This window comes from Xenopus tropicalis, chromosome 9 (assembly GCF_000004195.4).
Source record: "Xenopus tropicalis strain Nigerian chromosome 9, UCB_Xtro_10.0, whole genome shotgun sequence".
Classification (NCBI taxonomy): Eukaryota; Metazoa; Chordata; class Amphibia; order Anura; family Pipidae; genus Xenopus; species Xenopus tropicalis.
The window spans coordinates 69639837-69660361 of NC_030685.2; the positions used below are offsets into that span (position 1 = coordinate 69639837).

A 20525-nucleotide genomic window follows, 5' to 3' on the forward strand; every position below is an offset into this window, starting at 1 on the left:
GAGCACAGTCCATTTATCATGCTGGCTAAGGTATACAAATCATTATACAGAACATGCAGTGGAATTTTTATATCCCTGCTTCATTGTTTATGTTCCTAGTTCTAACTGCCCTTTGATCTCACCTTGAAAGTAAAATGCTAATAAAATTGCCACTTGCCAGAAAACCCTGTTACTGAGACACTGATGATAAAGCTGTAGGCCAAGGGTGTCCAAAATGTAGATGTGGTTGTAACTACAGCGCTTCAGGCTCCCCTGCAATAAACATTTTTGGAGGGTCCTGGAGCACACAGCAGTGTAATGGGTTTGTGATAAACAATGGCGGAACTGATTTACTGTAAATTCTCTCTGATGAGATTAGGGGCTATACCCAAAGGCTCCAACACGTCTGCCCCAGTCTGATTGGAAACAATAGGCAGATAATCCGGTTATCCTGGCACCTATATGTCTCCCCACCCCTGCATAATAACAATAGGGGCTTGCTGGGAGGATGGGCCAATAGGGACATAAAAAGAGCCCAAAGAGAGCTTGGAAGTCAGTCTTCAGAGAGAGAGAGAGGAAAGGTCTCCTGCACTTCAGATCAACCACTTTAGTTACTCTTCGGCCATCATTTTCTTTAGACTGCAGATATACTTCTGCGGGACTTTGGAACTGCCTTTTCTTATTTTACTTCTTTAGAAGAATCTGTCGCTGAGTGACGTCATTGGACTTTACAAAAACAAAGTGCTAGAACACTCCAAGGTTTCTCTCCAGTATTTGAGCATACGGTTGTTAGGTCATTTACATGACAAGCAGTCCCTACCCTCCCTCCACCTGCCTGCCCGCTTGTGCCCCTGCTCCCGGGCCACTAGTGCCGGTGTAGGTAAAAGTGTGGCTGGGTAGGGGGGGATTTCTATAGATGAAGCAGCCCCCATGGTCCTAGGCCACTATGACTGCAGGGTCTGCTTCCACAATCTGTCTGTGGCTAGTAGATCATATTCATAGTAGTGACTAGTAGATCACAGCAACTCAAGTAAGATCCATCAGTCTTCTTATCCTCTTTCTATATTTGGGGTACACATTTAAATACAGCACTACAGGAGTCTTTAACTAAGTCCTGGGGCAAGTACAAGAGCATCACTATTTTGCTCAAGGTCTTGTTGCTCTCTGCACCTTGTGCCAGGTCCAAAATGTGGTGTAAGGTGCAGAGTGCAACATTGCACCCTACCTTCCAGTTTGTAAATGATTCCCCTTATCTCTTATTGTAATGCAACAGATTTACTTTTTGCACACTGTTTTTTTTTTTTTTTTTTAAAGACCTAAACTACAATTAGGGTTACTGGCCTAGCTAGTAAAAACCTGCCAAGGCTGTAAGTAGTTGCCAGTAAATTTGTTAAACCCTAAACTAAACCCTGCCTTTCCCCGATCCACCACAATCTGCCCCAATTTTCTCTTTTTTCTTCCCTTACCCTCTCCATAACCCCCCACCATCCTTCCATTTGTCATCAGTCATCATGCCCCTTTTATGTCACAGCTCTGCCCCCTTTATGTTACTGCCTACACCCTTTTGTGCCCACCCATAACTGGCCGCTAAAAAAAAGGTGGCAAACCAAAATACAACTAGATAGTTTTGGAGACTAATTCATGTTTGAACCTCCTGTTATTACTGTCAATTCCCACCCCAGGACTAGCATTAGATAGAAAGGAACTTGTTGTGGTTAATTAGAAAATAAAGTAAAGCAGAAGGCAGAACATGAATCTAGGTTTTGATGTTGGAGAGAGATCACAAGGAGGTGTGGTAGTCATTTGGGGGGGGCATAAGAAAAAAGGGGGAGGGAAGAGACAGGAGGGCTCAGTGGGATGGGTATTTGAACATGTGGGATGGGTATTTTTCGCCATGTGTCTTCATCCTTCCCCATGTGGGAATATATACGGTCTGTCAGACTGTATTTAGATAATGGATGAATGCAGTCCATGAGAAAATAAGTGTACATTGCATGGAAAGATGGAAAGGTTACTTCACTGAAAAAGCACCTTTTCAATCAACAGCTCTTGTTGTAATCACATTCATCATTGCATTATTTATCCTGCATATTAATGGCTTTTAGCTACGTGGCGGATAATGACAGTGAATATATTAGCAGAATATGGGACACTTATAACAAATGGTATTAACACTGCTGTACAGAAAGACTTGGCTGTAATAAGCATGAGGGAAGAAGGGGCTTATAGAATAATAGAAAGTTGGAGTCATTTTCTATGAATGTACGTGCAAACATTCACCAACCCCTTCCAGTTTGACAATTGCAGTCTTAAAGGGACACTAAACCCAACCGTAAAGCTGTCCCACTTGCGCCCCCTAGTTCTCTATAGAAGTTGATGAAAAACATAATTACACATGGAAACCAATTCACCAATAAAAATTCTACTGACTGAAAATTTAATTATAGACGCTAGAGAATTGACCAATGAGAATGCTTCCCATCACTGTGCCAGGCATCTTGCTGTTATCTTACATATAGAGATAAATATGTCATTTTTTCCCTTCATTATATGACACAGGAATGAGACATGGGAATAAGCACAGACTTGTTCAGTGCTGGGAAACTGTGCTTAATGCTCCCAACTCCAATTGCTGGAACAGAGAACATGGAGCCAGATTTACACAGATCAGCTGGGATTCTCATTGGAGGATTCTTTTGCATTTCAATACTGCCATGGGCACTAGAGAGCCTGAAAAGTTTTATTGTGCAATATTGCTTTAAGAATACAACCCTGATGTTGCTGGACTACAGCTCCCAGCATGCCTCAACCTTCATTATATGTTACATTATTCTGGGATTTGTAGTCCAGCAACAGCTGAGTAAAGTTTGGTTGAGCAGCGCTGTACAGCAGGTGTCCCTAAACCCAACTATAACACTATCCCACTGCACCCCCTAGTTTTGTGATAGAAGTTGCTGGAAAACATAATTGATGCAAGAAAATTCACCAATGAGAATTCTACTGATCAAAAATGATTACAGTGGCGTATGATTATATTAGAACTTTTAGTTTGCCATTATGTCAGATATATCTTTCTTCTTACAAAGTCCAGCCCCAATAAACATATTGCAAGCATCAAAGTACTAACATTACTCAGACTCGACTGATGACTTACAAACTTCTTTTTGTCCATTGATGAACTTCAGGGAATAATTGACCCGCGTTTGACTTTGACTGTACTATTCCTATCATTTTAATCTTTATTCACAATTACAAAGTTCCCTACGAATTTTAATGTTACTGCCTGTCAGACATTCTGTATTATCATAAATGCATCTCTTAACTGAGCAATTACAGTTTTTCATTATGTGCACTATATACATGGCATGATGAGCTTTATTATAGGACTATTCATATATTCCAAAAATCATTACCTCTCGCAACAATTTACTGAGATGTATGATAATGAAGTAATGAACTGCAGAAAGCTCTTAGCCGAAATAAGGTTTGCAGGCTGCATTATGCCTCTCTCTGTAGCATCTGTTTTGATTTGTATAGGAAATCTCTATAGGGATTCTGATTGCATATTCCGTACAGCAGAGAAACTGTGTGATGGACTCAGCATTGTACCTGATGGTTAGAAAACTTCCAATTTCTTTTGCCCATAATTCACTGCTGCCTAGTGTTTAGAACTCATCAACCATTTCTATATTGTGTGATTTAAACTGATGCAGCTAAAAAAACCCAGTGGATTCACACAGGTCATTATTTGGGGTTTTAATTAGTGATGAGCGAATCTGTTCCGTTTCGCTTCGCTGGAAAATTCGCAAATCTTTCAAAAGATCCGCGAAAGGGTCAAAAATTCGCGAAACAGCTAAAATGTCGTGCAGCAAAAAAAATTTCCGCCCACGGCTATTATTTTGTCGCGCAGCTATTATTTTGTCACACAGCTATTATTTTGTCGCCCGCAGCTATTATTTTGTCGCACGGTTATTCTTTTGACGCCCTCAGCTATTATTTTGTCGCCCGCGGCTATTATTTTGTCGCCCGCGGCTATTATTTTGTCGCATGGCTATTATTTTGACGCCCGCAGCTATTATTTCATCATGCGGCTATTCGTTTGACACCCGCAGCTATTATTTTGTCGCCCACGGCTATTATTTGTCGCGCAGCTATTATTTTGTCGCCCACAGCTATTATTTTATCACACGGCTATTCTTTTGACGCCCGCGGCTATTATTTTGTCGCCCTCGGCTATTATTTTGTCGCCCGCGGCTATTATTTTGTCGCACAACTATTATTTTGACGCCTACGGCTATTATTTTGTCGCGCGGCTATTCATTTGACGCCCGCGACTATTCTTTTTTGACGCTGGCAACAATTTTTGGACGTGCCGCGAATCCATGCCTGGCGAAACATCGCCCATCACTAGTTTTAATTGCTATCAGCTTCGTTTTGAAAGCAGAAGAGTGAGCATCACTGCAATAATATAAAAATATCCTCTCGATATAGATATTTAAAAGGACATTAAACCCAGCCATAAATTGCACCCCCTAGTTAATGAAAAATGTAATTAAACATGGAAAACAAGTACAGGTATTCAGATCGTGATGAGCAAAATTTTTCCCCTTGTTTTGTTGCCCAAAAATGCCCATAGACTTTAGTAGCTGCAAAATAAAGTTGAGCGGAATGGAAAAAGTCAGATTAGCTTATCAGTAAGGGGCAAAACTGTCCTGTTTTGCCTCAATAAAACATTGTGAAATCAATGGGTGTTATTTCAGGGCAAATGATTCTTGCGGTGACTTTTTCAGTTTACAATACATTGGAGTCTGTGGCCATTTTTCTTCAAGTGAAACCTGGAAAAATATTTTTCTCATCACTAGTGATGAGGTATGGATTTATGCTGAAAATCCACATTTCAGTGCTGCAAAAATTTGCAGAAAATAAAATGCCCATAGACCACAATGTATTGTACATGCCAAGTCACCGTGACAAAAACCAATTGGTGCATTATGGGAATTTTCGCCGTTTTGCTAATTTGAGCAGATTGTCTCATCAGTACAAGTCACCAATGAGAATTCTATTGACCAAAAACTGACCAAAAAGAGACATGCAGAACACCTTCCCTAAAACTGACTCCTTTGCACCCCCTAGGTCTCCAAAGAAGGTGCAGGAGAATTCACCAATGAGAATTGTCCTTACCAGGGTAATGTTAGCTTAGTAATACACTACTGTAAACAAACTTCAGAAAGGTGGATATAGTTCTAGAAGTTTTATAGTTTAGAAAACAATGTATTTGTTACTACAGGAATGCTGAAATAAAAGGGGAGGGGCTTTCACATGAAATTTTGTATAATGTAAAGGGGGTCACTCAATATACATATTTATTGGTCAGATCACTAATTGGTCACTGCACTGTAAGGCTAGTGATACACTCCATTCAATTATAGGCAAAGCATTAACCATTTATATCTAAGGGAAGGGGCTGCTGGCAGGAAGGAGTGTTTTGACAATCTTCATTGTCTTCCCTAATAGCCAAAGCACCCCTTATGCAGTTAGTGTACTGCTAATGACTAAAAGTATAGGCCTGTGAGCGACTTAACCCATTTTTTTTCAGAGCTGTTCTGAACTTTTTTCTTTTAGACAACCCCCCCCCATAAATTTAAGATTATTACCAATATATTTGTGACCTTGCTCCAGGGTACAGGTAGTAATGCAATAATTGATTATTCTACCAGAAAAGCAAGAAGCACGCAACAGTAATCACGAATCATGGGGCCCCATACTAACAAGTTAGCAAGGCCTAGAGGTCCCCATTGCTTACTTAGGCCCCTGAGAGGAGGGTCCTGAGTGGCACCCAATAGAAAATAATGTCCCACCCACACATAACCATACCTATGATACACCTTAACCCTACCCCCTTCTTGACCTGCAAATTGCACTTTGACATCACTTTAGACCCCTGCAGTACCCATGAAACCCATGATACGTATCCTCACCTGTATTGATTTCTGCTGATATTGATACTGAGTAACGGCTCTGTGTGAAGATGCAACCTCAGACTTTTCAAAGTGTTTCTTCATGCTTGCCAAGCCACCAGGCACCGTACGGGCTTCCGAATCTTCTGACGCCTTGCAGAATAAAATCAATATGGTTATTCATGCTGTAATTGTTATTAATGTCCCCCCCATCCCTTTTACTGTTTTAAGCAGCAGAACTGGTGTCTGTAGAACTTGTAGTACAGGTATGGGATCTGTTATCCAGAATGCTCCGGACCTGGGGTTTTCCAGATAAGGGATGTTTCTGTAATTTAGATCTCCGTAACTTAAGTCAGCTAAAAAAATCATTTAAATGTTAAATAGGCTTGTTTTGCCTCCAATAAGGATTAATTATATCTTAGTTGGGATCAAGTACAGGTACTGTTTTATTATTACAGAGAAAAGGGAATCATTTAACCATTAAATAAACCCAATAGGGCTGTTCTGCCCCCAATAAGGGGTAATTATATCTTAGTTGGGATCAAGTACAGGTACTGTTTTATTATTACAGAGAAAAGGGAATCATTTAACCATTAAATAAACCCAATAGGGCTGTTCTGCCCCCAATAAGGGGTAATTATATCTTAGTTGGGATCAAGTACAGGTACTGTTTTATTATTACAGAGAAAAGGGAATCATTTAACCATGAAATAAACCCAATAGGGCTGTTCTGCCCCCAATAAGGGGTAATTATATCGTAGTTGGGATCAAGTACAGGTACTGTTTTATTATTACAGAGAAAAGGGAATCATTTAACCATTAAATAAACCCAATAGGGCTGTTCTGCCCCCAATAAGGGGTAATTATATCTTAGTTGGGATCAACTACAGGTACTGTTTTATTATTACAGAGAAAAGGGAATCATTTAACCATGAAATAAACCCAATAGGGCTGTTCTGCCCCCAATACGGGGTAATTATATCTTAGTTGGGATCAAGTACAAGGTACTGTTTTATTTTTACAGAGAAAAAGGAAATCATTTTAAAAAAGTAGAATTATTTGCTTATAATGGAGCCTATGGGAGATTGACTTTCTGTAATTCGGAACTTCTGGATAACGAGTTTCCTGATCAGGGATCCCATACCTGTACTGAATCCCATACGTTTCAGTTACAGGATTTATGATGTACACACCATGAACTGGTTACTTTCTAAAGCAGGAAACCCGCTTCCCTTAATAAACAGCCTGAAAACAATCTACGTGATTGGGCCTAATAGAATGACCATGTTATTACTGCTGGAATAGACGGCCTGTCGGCAGAAAGGGTAGGGGCAGGCATATTGGCAGGTTAAACATATTAGTTTTGACAGTTGATCTGCATTCCCTTTCACAATGTCATGCTGACAACTCATTTACATTTTTCCATAGCATTTTGATCTAATTTTGTGTTCCTTTCAAAGAAAGCAGTGTGCTCCTGAAAGCACAGGGAGAAGTAATGAATAAAAAGCCTGCGGCCTCACAATTTCCTCACAAGGCTACTGAGATTAAAAAAAAAGATTCATTTTCAGGTATGCAGCATAGGAGAAATTCATATTTTGTAGCCTTTCATAATTACAATATATTGTAGGGAACACTCTCCTTTCATGCACTGTATGCTGCTACTCTGCAGGGCCTGTGTCTGATACAGTAAGCACTACAGGCTAGGGGCTCGTGTGAAGAAATCTACAGTATTAGATACAGGGTGGGATAGAAGGATGGGGATTGCAGCCCAGCTTGCCCAATGGTGGGGTAAGGGAAGGTGCTATAATGGTTTATAGGAGGGTGAATATAATTATTGAGTACTAGTGATGAGCGAATCTGTTTTGCTTCGCCGAAAAATTTTCAAATCTTTCAAAACATTCGAGAAACTGTGAAAAATTTGCGAAACGGTGAAAATGTCGCGTGTCAAAAAAATTGTCGCCCGCGGCAATTGTTTTGTCCCCCGTGGCTATTGTTTTGTCGCGCAGCTATTCCTTTGTCACCCATGGCTATTGTTTTGTCGCCCGCAGCTATTGTTTTGTCGCCCGCGGATATTCTTTTGTTGCCCGGCTATTCTTTTGTCGCCCGGCTATTCTTTTGTTGCCCGCGGCTATTGTTTTGTCGCCCGGCTATTCTTTTGTTGCCCGCGGCTATTGTTTTGTCGCCCTTGGCTATTCTTTTGTCGCCCGGCTCTGGATTGATAGGGGTTCTGAAGAAATTCCTTAACAGTTATATAATTATTATTATAATAACACCTAAGGGTAGAAATGATGTAGTAGATGCCATAAACTTGCTAAAGGTACAGCTTGAGAATTTAAGACATTTTTGTAACGGCTGCAAATCAGAAATTGAAATGTACATAGTTTAACTCTTCCCAGCATCGTAGGGGCAGAAATACAGAACATTACTGCATCACCATGTCAACTGCAGAAGCTAAGCACCCAGTACTCCAACCCAGAGCCCAAGCCAAACTGGCACTCTTACTGGTGACACATACAGTAGAGCTATAATAGGCAATGCGCCAACAGAAAAGAAGACTCCCCCATTATGCTGGTTATTTATAGGTGAAATTAAATCCTATATATATATCTTAATAGGTTAGAGCTCTTCTGTTCAGTTAATTTGATATACTGTAGTGGCGGTTATATATGCAGCAGGTGTTGCTATTAATGTTGACACAGATCAGTACATTTAATTTAAAAAAGAGAGAACAGTGTAAATCTAGGTGCATTAACTGCTTTATATAGAATCTCTAATTACAAGCTGACGCAAGCAAACATAAATGATCAGTCAATGTGCTATATAATGGAAGAGAGGAGCTGATACCGCATTTATCAGATTGTGCAAAGTAAAGTAAATGTACTGCTAACAGGAAAGTAAAAAGTCATTTTGTAACACACAAATGCAAAGACACAGTATGAGATATTTTGGAAATAACTATAAACAATAATAATTGCGTAAAGGAAGGAAGTCTTGGTAAATTGTTAAAGGATAGTATCAGGACATCTTGAATAACCTGCTGTAGGGTTAAACTACATGGAATTCTCATTAAATATTGGGGCCTACTCAGTGGGCTGAATTCTGGATGACTAATCAACAGCAATTACTGAGTTATTTAATCAGCACAACCCCTGCTAAATAAATGGGAATGAGAGACCCCGTTTATAACACTTTTGGGGGGTTTCCTATGGCTTGGTCAAGAAATATATCTTGCAGTGGACAGTATAAAGCTGGTGTCCACTACAGCCAATTAAATTCTGGGCAAGCAGAAGATATTGGCTATGGCTACCTATGACATAAGGTACAAGAGTGAGGGTCAGCCACAATGCATGCTTGTGTACCACTTTAGGACTAGGGCACCATAATGTGTCTTGGCGCATGTGGGCCCAGAAGCTAAGGATATCCTAGGGTCTAAATAACTGGACCTGCACTTGAACCATAACTCTGACCTGCAAACCACACCCAGACCTGCCACCTACATTTTTTTCTTGTTATTACATGGTGTCTGCCCTGAAACAAGAAAACACAGGGGAAGAGCTGCTTTTAAGAAAAGATAGAAATATCCTCTTCCAGCTCCCACCTTACCTGCAGATAATTAACCCATAACTAAACTGCATTTAGGGCCACCATCAGGAACCATGTGGCACCACACTACTTATTTAGCAGGGCCCTCCCCACAGTGGGCTCCAGTTATTAATTCATTGTTTACCTGGGGTGGTGTAGGGGCCCTGTACAACCAACAAACAAAATGGGGCACCACTAAAAAAAAGCCCACCACACTTTACCACCCATTGACCCAAACCAGACAAGCTTCATTATGCCTAGGCCCAGCCCATGATCCAAGCAAACATAGGTAGGCTGCTGCAATACACTTTAAACAACCCTCATTTACTCTTTCCCAACCTTTGGGGTAATTTAAACTGCATGCTGGTAGGAAGGGGTTGAGTAGTGTGTGGGAGAGTGTAAAACAAAAGTAAACATTGTGTAAATCCTGCTACATTACTGGGGCTACACCAGGGGCTGTGCTACAGGCCTTTCTAAGTTGGATCACCTAGCAAATCTGACTTGTACCATTCTTAGCCAGAGATATACAGTATATGCACCTCCTGTTACTGACACACCAAACATGGAATACTACTTGGTACTGACAGACAGTACCAAGCCCTGTAGGGTCAATGCAGACTGGGTGTTGTTTAGTTACTTTATGCCCAGGTTGGCTGCAAATGTAGCAAGTAACTTCCACGGGGCACAGATATTTACAGTTTTGGAAATGAGCCTCCGAAACTATGATCTGAATGTAGCCAATTCAGTACAAATAGAACATGCTGATTATTTAGTTACTGTGCCTTGTCTAGTAAAATGGCAGAATTCCAGTTGTACTCTCTGTAGATTAGGACCAGAGCACTGCTGCCTATATTTCATGTTTTATACAGAACATTAATCTTGTGATCTGGTAAATATGCATATAACAACCAGCAGGCCCCCATCCTACCCCTGTGTTTCTATGTTGCTATTTTTTTTTTCTCTTTTGTTATACGTTTTTATATCTGCCCGTAAAACTATAACTCATTGATGCAATGGATGTATAGATGCATTTATCTAGGCACAGCCCTTCTACTTTGTACATTAGTATCTGACTAGAGGGACAATGGAAAATAATAACAGACTTTTCCCGTAAATGAAAGTTCTAGACTCATGTTTGTACTCCGTCCAAATAAATTCTCTAATCTGGCATTATTATTATTAACGTCTGAAAAAAAAGAGAAAAAGAAATCTCAAGACTCTCATTGTATTCTGTAGCACATAAAAGCTTCAAATGTCCCTGGTTGGATCTTTTAATACAGTAGCATTCTTGCCAGCGGATTTCTGGAACAGCTGCATGCCTCAAATCATAACAATGAAAGGAAAACTCTTTTGGGTTCCCAGAGCTGCCTGAGCAGGGAAATAGTGCTGATAGTTGGCCAGTCATTGTTCTTTTATGAACAAAGTCATGTCTCACCCAAGCATTCTGAAAATGCCACATTAGAGCTACTGTAATTACATGTGCCCTAGCAGCATTAATGCTATGTTAAATGGCCTAATTGCACCTGTAAAAATGAATTTTAAATAAATAAGATGTGGCTACGCAAAAAAGTAAGAAATAGATTGGTAAAAACATCTATTTGCAAATAAATTCACCCCCATATTCTTGTAATTCTGTACAATCTCCCCTTAATGTTCTATTTCTCATTATGCCTTATACCAGGGATCCCCAACCTTTCTTACTCGTGAGCCACAGCCCAATGTAAAAAGACTTGGAGATTAACACAAGCATCAAAAAAGTTAATGGAGGTGCCAAATAAGGGCTAAGATTGGCTATTAGGGGCCTCTATGCACCCTATCAGCTTACAGGGGCTTTATTTGGTAGAAAATCTTGTTTTTATTCAACCAAAACTTGGCACCAAGTCAGGAATTCAAAAATAACTCCCTGGTTTGGGGGCACTAAGAGCAACATCCAAGGGGTTGGGGAGCAACATGCTGCTCACGAGCCACTGGTTGGGGATCACTGCCTTATACTGTACTAACTTTGCCTCGTTTTGAAGTCTAATTCTCTTCCCTTCTGTCCCACAAACTTTCCGTTCCCTTCAGTCCATTTCATCCCTTCTACAAAAGACCTGAGCCATTAATGGAGGTTGCAGACTCCCCACCTCCTCCATGTCCATTCTTTCTTCTCAGGGATATCCTTTTGTTACACTACTTTTTAACCTTTGATCAACAGTATTTCTTTTCTTGGAATTAGTTTTACTTTTGCACCATTCCTCTGGTAAGCTTCTTTCCCTTCCAAGTATTTCCTATATTTGACATTATGTAAAACTCTTTCTCATCCCTTTTATATTTACCACTGCTTCACCACTTCTTCAACCATATTTCCTTCTGCTTCTTTCCTTTCTGTCCTGTCTGATCAATTTATTTTTGAATTGCCCTTGTTGCTTCTGCTACACTCCCTAATGTCCCATTGCTTTCCATGGAAGTGACATTTTGTACCACTTCTAGCCATCTATTACCCCCTTCTGAAGCATCCTATTGCCTTTTTCTTTTTTTCCTTTGCAACACAAAATTTTCTTTTGGCTACTGACAATTCTGAGTATTCCATACCTTTCTTGACTTTCACTTTATCCACTGATTTCCCAGACTTGTTTCCAAATGTCATATTAATCAAGATTTCTCTTGCTTGCTTCTCCACTGTGTAAATATGCTGAAACAATACATATCCTTCATTTCACCCTGCTCACTCTTTCTATTTACCCATGCTGTGTCTGACAGTGCCACTTACCTTATGCCACACTACCTTTCTGGAAAGACCCTAATCTCCATTTTTCCATATTAGCTAACCCATATTAACTATTTTACTGTATTCCCTCTTTTCGCAGAGCCAGGCCAAGCAGCATGTTCTCTTGAGGCTATACTACTTGGCCCATGGCCTACCCCTCACTATCCCCTCCTGCTTTCACTCTTTGCTGCCGCTCACACAAGAGCTGCTGGATTCTATTTTTGCATATTCATCCTACCCCCTTGCACATTCACTCATTCTCACTCTTGGAATTTTGCCCTCTCCCATCTTGTGCCCTACACAGCTGTCTCTACTGCCTACCCATAGGCCTTTATTCTCTGTCTCCAGTTTTTCATTCAACCTTACTCATTCTACTCGTTTCTGACAACTTTTTGCTCCTCAACCCTACTGCTACATATTGAGTTTAACGTGTTGATTTATTTTCTTACTTTTTTTTCTCTACTGCTTTCTGTTCTTATTCTCTACTCTTTCTTTGTGTTATTCTGTTGTAGTATTCTGTTGTATAAGAATGGCCCAACATAGGAAGGCTAAGAATTTGCCTCCACAGAATATTATATTTTAATAATAATATAGCTACCACCAATACCACCAGTAATATAGCTAACACCTATCTGACAAGTTCAATAAAACCATTTTGATTGGATTATGGTGACTATTACTTTTAGGAGTTTTAAATACCGGGGAATCCCTTGTACGCAACTAAAGAAGGCATTTGGGTAAGGGGTGAAAATTGGCTCAGAATACCACTCTCCTCATCATACTAAAAGTTATTTTAAGATCAATGACCCCTTTAATTAAAAAAAGATATGTAAGCAGTGTTAAACTCAGCACAAGGAACAGAAGGAATTCCTCTGTTGCCCAATCTGTGAGCTCTGGCAGAAAGGGCAATACATCTTCTAGTCAGAACTAAGCAGAGGCTGTTCCACCCATGGCACACTACAGGGCAGAAATCTGACTATGCATGGAGAACAGCAAATCTACAGGGATCTGAATTTTTATTTTATTAACTCAGGTGTAGTTATAGGTCACACATTCAATGCTTTCAATATCATTTTAGCGGAGGTTGAGTTGATTTCTGAAGCTGTGCTCTTCTCTCTATTCAAATGGAAGCAAGTACATTTTAAATATAATGGATGAAGTATGCATTTGCATGACTGTGCCTCACATAAAGCAATTTTACCTTTAATGTTACTTTCTCTCCCAACAGGGACACTTCTATTCAGCAATTCAGGCTGTTACACTAAACAGCGAATGCAGCATTGTACTCTGGTTTACTTTGCTTTTATGCGTTTGTTGCTCATTTTGTTTACTGGCAACCTATTTCTCATTTATGGGGTTATTGCACTTGCCACTACTCTCTGATTATTTGCCCGGGACTAGTATAATACTGCTAGCGGCAAGTGTATTGCATACAGAGGTATATATTTCTAAATGAATACTAAAACAGATTTATCACTTCACATCACTTTTCCACCTGCCATAGTAAAAAAGTGTATTTCTTTCCATTCCCGCTGCTCATTAAGGAAAGAAAATTACTTTTTTTTTCATGTGACTTTATTATGTGCTGCCCATAAAGTTGCCAATAGCTCAACATTCAGCTTCTTGCACTAATCATAATTGGTTTAACTGAGTGAGTCATGGCTTGCCTCCTTCATTTCTATGTTGATTAAGCTTCTCCTAATGGATTCGGAGTGTAAAGAAAGAAATGGGGGAAAAATTGCACAATTGGAGATTTTAAAAATGATAATCCAAAAGAGATGCTATCATTCAGAAACTAATATTTAGAGAGTGCCTATTAATGTTATTGGACATATACTTTATTTTCCTTTTTTTTTCTAGAAATATAAAGTTAGATATAATAAAATATGCTTGTACAGGTATGGGACCCATTGCTCAAAAACACATTAATTTCTTTTTCTTTGTAATAATAAAACAGTACCTTGTACTCAATCCCGACTAAAGCTGGCCATACACGCATAAATTTGCTCGTTTGGCATGGTCGCCAAAATCTTTGCCCGATATGCTCACCTTGGGTGGGTGATATCAGGTTAATTCAACTTCAACGAAGGGCATAGGAGCCATCGAGCCATTATTATTTAAGGAGTGCTTCTGCTCCTTCTTCCATTAATGCTGAACACATGGGTTCCATATCATGGCGATGCTTTGTTTACCAAGATACCTTTAAATAACTGTAATGCCTTACAAACTCTGCCTGGATGTAATTCTACATTTCTGTAATTCACGGGTGCCCTTTTCCTGTCTGAATAACTGTTCGACTGACTTGATTTAATTTCTGATTGGTTGATCATAAATCAACCAATAATAACAGCCCGATAGCAATTTATATACATGAAAAAGTAAATACAGGTATGGGACCTGTTATGGACTTCACAGATCAGCCTGAATTCAAAGTTTATTTAGCAACCTCAAGTCTCAGTAATGTTGTTTAGATGCTCCCCCTGGTCTAACATCCAATCACAATGACTTACATTTGCCGTGGAGGTCTGGACTGTGCTAGAGGCAGCAGCCTGATACATAGCCATTCTGTCTCTCAAAGGCAAAGTTTCCTGTAGATCCAAACTACCACTCCAGGTGGTATCTTCTGACTGACTCCTTTTACCTTTATTAATACCTATGGCGGATGAAAAAGAGACAATTAGTACACATTCTCATTTATAAACAGTTCAATGTGTATAACAATGTGGTTATTTATGGTGCCCTTTCTGGCACTCAATTTCAAGGTTCTATTTAAACCCCTCAAGTTGTTGTGTGGCCACCTGAATGGTCATATGAGGCAAAGATCTGTTTGCTTAAGAACTTTCCCAAGAAAATGGACCCTCAATGTTTGGCCTTAGGTGATGAGAAACCACAGAAATTTGTCTTTTAAAGCAAAACTAATGACATTTTTAAATACAGGCGTTTCAGAACAGTTTGTCCTACTGTACCTCTCTGCCATGCAGAAAGGATTAGGTCTCAGACGACCAATGGAGCTCTCTAATTACTGCCTAAGCAATTGCAGGGGGAAAGTACAAGGTCACTGTGGGGAGCAGTGTATACAGAGGAGATGTTACTAAATTCAAAAAACAAATATGAATAATTTGGTAGCATTTGATAGGTGACTATTATAGAAGGACAGTTAAAGTGTGTCTGTTCTGTTTGTATTTTCCACACAGCAAGAAATCCTAGTGTGGTAGAACTATACAAATGCAATGAGACAACAAACAATGGGGCAGATTCAATATAGAGATATAAAGGTTTATCACAAGAAAACTCATGGACGAGATTCAATTTGAGATGCAATTCAATTCAGAAAAACTTATCTCAAAGTTTATAACATGAAAGCTCTATTGAAGTCTATGGGGAAAAACTGGAACTGAATTTGGAGAAAAGTTTTTTGCCCTGAAATTGAATCTCATCCATGAGTTTTCAAGTGATAAAACCATGAGAACTTTTTCTAATCTAACTGATCTGGCCCAATGTTGGAAGGGTTACTGCCTGTTCTATTCTTTATTTTCCTATGAGAAATAGGGATTGGCGGTACCAGATACATGCCTAATATATAGCAACAGAGACAAGGTTATTATGTTCAAAGGGTTACCCCGAATGTAAAGAGGCAAGATATGCATGCAAGGTATCAAGTAGGTGTGGTTCCGTGATCTGAGCGACAAAAATGTACATTTAGGGTAATGCCAAGATATTTGCATGAGTTTTGTCTGGGACAAAGTGCTCCATTGCCTTTAGTGTCACTTTAAGGTTTTTAAGTTTCTAACATAGACTCCAAAGATTTTTTTTTTGTTAATAGAATTCTTAATCTAAGTAAGCAAAAAAATCTATTTCTGGGTTACTGTTTCCTACATAGGAACATTTCGTCACAAGAGCACAATAAATCGAGTCAATATTGCTCCTCAAGACTTGTAATTTGCTGCTGACTGAAAACACCAGGGAGCAGCCCAGGTTGCCTTTATGATTTATATATTTATGAAATATCTTACACAACAGTACAACACTGAAGAGATACAGTATTTATGGAGAGGAGCAGACAGTGGCATATATAGAAGTTACGCATTTATAAAGGCAAATTTGCACCTGGGCAGTAACCTATAGTAACCAATCAGGGATTAGCCTTTTTTATCCAGCTGCAGGTTAAGTAGTCAAAGCAAATATCTGATTAGTTGCTATGGGTTACTGCCCAGGTGCAAATTTGCCCTGTCTTTATAAATGACCCCCCAACAAACTCACTCCATATACTGTCCCCAAGACCCCACTGGCACAAAATAAGTTACCCAGTCCCCAGCTAACTTGTAGTTACTGCCCCCAGCACTACAAGGCGGCTAAGCTACCAATTGCACCACTGTGCTGCCCCATCTTTACTATATCTGTGAGCTTTCTTTATATTTACTATGCTGTTACCATGGATTGGAGAGTGGAATAAGATAAGGAAAAGTAAAAAATTACTGAAGTTTGCTCTTGACCAGCAAAATCTTAGTAACCAATTGAATATTTGCGTTCATTTTACAAACAGAACTAGACCAGTAAAGCAAACTGCTGATTGGCTGGTAGTTTCTACTGTATTTATTTCTATTTGGTGCAAATGTAAAATGATGCACACTTATTTTTTTTATTGTTCCAATTGCCGGAGCAATGCTTTGCCAAGTGGTACGGGAATGCTCAGTAGAAAAGACAAAATGAGTTTACTGTTTTGTAAATCCAGAATCAATATAGGGTGAACCTAAAGCTGTTAATGCGACGTGGGAACGTCATTAGAATTCTTGACGTGACAGAGATAGGCAGAGTGCCAAAGATAGAGTAGGCTGGCACAGCCCAATGAAATGCCTTATAGGCAATGGCTTATGAAGCAATTTTTATGCATTTTGTCTACTGAATGGTATCAAATAACCCCAGTGATCTCTAATTGCTCTCCATTGTTGCCTTTATGACTTGATTATCAGCTATATATATATATATATATATATGTGCCATTAATTCAGTTTCATTGTTTTCCATAGGAATATTATGTTCTACAAAAGGAACAATGCATTTCTAGCCAGCTGCAGGCATGGGATCCATTATCTGGAAACCCGTTATCCAGAAAGCTCCAAATTACGGGAAGGCCATCTCCCACAGAGTCCATTTTAATTAAATAATTCATTTTTTAATTTGTAATAATAAAACAGTGCATTGCACTTGATCCCAGCTAAGATAAAATTAACCCTTATTGGAGAAAAAACAATTCTATTGGGTTTATTTAATGTTTAAATGATTTCTTAATAGACTTAGGTTATGGAGATCCAAATTACAGACAGATCCCTTATCCAGAAAACCCCAGGTCCCAGGTATTGTGGGTAAGAGATCCTATACCCGTACTAACATCATTGTGGGATACGCACCCTATAATATCCATATAAATATAATTGTATCAGCCGTCTCCCTTGGTTCATGCCTGCACACTGATATTCCCTTTTCAGCAATGACACTGTTAATTAAAAGGGAGCTTTGGATAGCAGAAAATAGCTGCAGATGACACTAGAATCTTCGTTTAAACAATTAGAAGGTCACAAGTGTTTGCACATGTTACAGCAGTATACAAGGCTTTAATTATGGAGCACTGTTGTTACATAGATGACAAATTGTGTTGCTTGCTACCGTTTCTTGCTATTGCTCTAATAACGGAACAGTGCCGCGTGACAGCTCCCAATTAAACATCCCTTTCCAGTGATATCGATCATTATCATTGTTTATTTATATAGCCCCAATGAGTTACATAGAGCTTTGCAATAATGATAAAACAATGGGGGACTCTATCCTCTGTCCCTTAAGGGCTCTGGTACACGGGGAGATTAGTCGCCCGCGGCAAAACTCCCTGCTCGCGGACGACTAATCTCCCCAAGTTGCCTTCCCCCTGCCATCCCACCGGCGAACATGTAAGTTGCCGGCGGGATGGCAGACGCGGCGGCGCGATTTCGCGCAAATCGGCGAAAAAGACTCGCCAGGCTTTTTCGGCGATTTCCCGAAATCGCCCCGCCGCGTCTGCCATCCCGCCGGGGCCTAACATGTTCGCCGGTGGGATGGCAGGGGGAAGGCAACTCGGGGAGATTAGTCGCCCGCGAGCAGGGAGTTCTGCCGCGGCCGACTAATCTCCCCGTGTACCAGAGCCCTTAGGTGACTAGTGATGAGCGAATCTGTCCCGTTTGTGAAACTCTGAAAAGACTTTGAAATGATGTGTGTAAGGTTTGATATAATATCATATAATCATATATTCATGTAATTATATATTCATATATGCATGTATTTTGATACTTTGATACACTTTGATACTTAGCATATCATACTCCATTTTAGAGATGTATCTCCATTTTGTAACAGCAACCAGCAAGGTTTGAACATCCCATAATAAGCTGTTTTTCCCAAATAGTACCCTTGCACAACTTGCACCTGACAAAACATAAGCCTTGAGAAACAACTTAATCTTATCTGTGCACTAACGCCTTTCTACTCCTTGTATCCTCCTTTAAATTCCTGTCCCGCATTAGCCATCCTTGAAGGCCATCCTTGTAGATAATGAGGTTCTACTCCATCTTTATTTTATAATGATTCCTTTGTCTTTGCATGTACACAAGGGGTATAAATTCTATGATCACGTAAGAATAAACTGGACAAGTTTGAACTTCCCTTGGAGCTGTGTCTTTCTTGTCCCCGTATATACGCCTTTGTCCTGGTAGGAGGGCTCCCACGGATTACTAAATCTAAGATCGGCGGTCAGGGACCTTACAATGTGCGCAACAATTCTTTTTGAAACCATTTTTGTACGTGTATGACTTTCTTATTACTCTCGGCAAATTTTTCTGTGGTGAATTTTTGCGCCCGTTTTGAGGAACAATCCATCAATAGCAAAACGCGGAAACATACATGCTAGGCCACATCAGCTGTCTTTTGCTTCCACACTACTTCCTGTTATAGTTAGCGCTGCATTATTTCCTGTCAGCTGATCTCTGAGGGAGCACACAGTCCATCACTAAATGGCGGCTCAAGGGAAAGGGTGCAAAAGGACAATATTTACTGATATATATATTCCAGTTTGGCGAGATTCTTTAATAGGTCACAACATAATATAAACTATCTGTTGGTTAAGTGTTCATTCTGGGGGTATAGAAAATGAGGGGCCGCTCCTGTAATATTAGCTGTGTTAAAAACTGCTAATATCATGAAAACATAATTTTAAAAAACTATAACTGTAAAGTGCTCAGAAGAGCAAGTTTACATTAGGTTGTGTAGATTAAAAAAGGACAAGCCCATTTTTGTTGGGGGTGGCATCTCCGATTTCCTTTGTGACTTGACAGGCCTGCCATTGCAATGGGATAGCCCACAGCATGAAAAAAGTTCAATATCCTGGAGGTTTTTATATAAGAATGACAGCATTTTTGTTCCTGTGCTCTGAATTTTAACTGTGATCTTTCAATAATCCTTTATGAGACACTTTGCTATAATTTTTTTAATAAATATTGCAGAGCTTTGACAGTTAATTGCGTTTCTATGGCAACCATGGCTTTTATAGGGAAAAAAAAAGGTTGTTAAATAATGACAGGAAATTTGGTGACAGCGTTGGACCAGCCAGGGCTGAAATCCGAAATAAACAGAGCTGTCCATCATCCACCATGCAATTATTATCTGTTGTCATCTTGATTTAAGATTTTATAGCCATTATTGAAACAATATGCATTGATGGCAATTATAAAGGAATTTTTAACTGCATTTTTAATTAATATATTGTAATTTGTCCATTAGAATGGTTTTTAGTGATAAAGCAGTAACGTTGTTATTAAACTGCATACAGCACTGTAATTAATTTGCCTCTGCTTTGCGTAAAGAATGGCCAGTAGCCTAATTTTCACTGCTCCAGGAAAACTAAAGGAGACATTCGACCATTACAAAAACAATTAGTACCAGACAGTGTCGGACTGGTCCACAGCTATACAGGTATGGGATCGATTAACCGGAAACCCATTATCCAAAAAGCTCCGAATTATGGAAAGCCTGTCTCTCATAGACTTCATTTTAATCAAATAATTGAAAATTTTAAAATTGATTCCCTTATTCTCTGTAATAATAAAACAGTATCTTGTACTTGATCCCAACTAAGATATAATTACCCCTTATTGGGGGCAGAACAGCCCTATTGGGTTTATTTAATGTTTTATTGATTTTTTAGTACACCTAAGGTATGGAGATCCAAATTACGGAAA

The 20525-nt window shown here is 39.5% G+C and overlaps 1 protein-coding gene across 2 annotated transcripts in view; it reads right to left on the minus strand.

Annotated features, from left to right (window-relative positions):
• The window catches only part of xirp2 (xin actin binding repeat containing 2), an 85874-nt gene that overhangs the window by 22562 nt on the left and 42787 nt on the right, over window positions 1–20525 (minus strand). For both annotated transcript variants that reach the window (XM_002936750.4, XM_012971306.2), the window contains exons 2-3: window positions 14775–14917; window positions 5958–6089 (exon numbers count right to left, since the gene is read on the minus strand). In XM_002936750.4, coding sequence (XP_002936796.3) covers window positions 5958–6089; window positions 14775–14917 — 275 coding nt within the window. The remainder of the gene's footprint in view (window positions 1–5957; window positions 6090–14774; window positions 14918–20525) is intronic.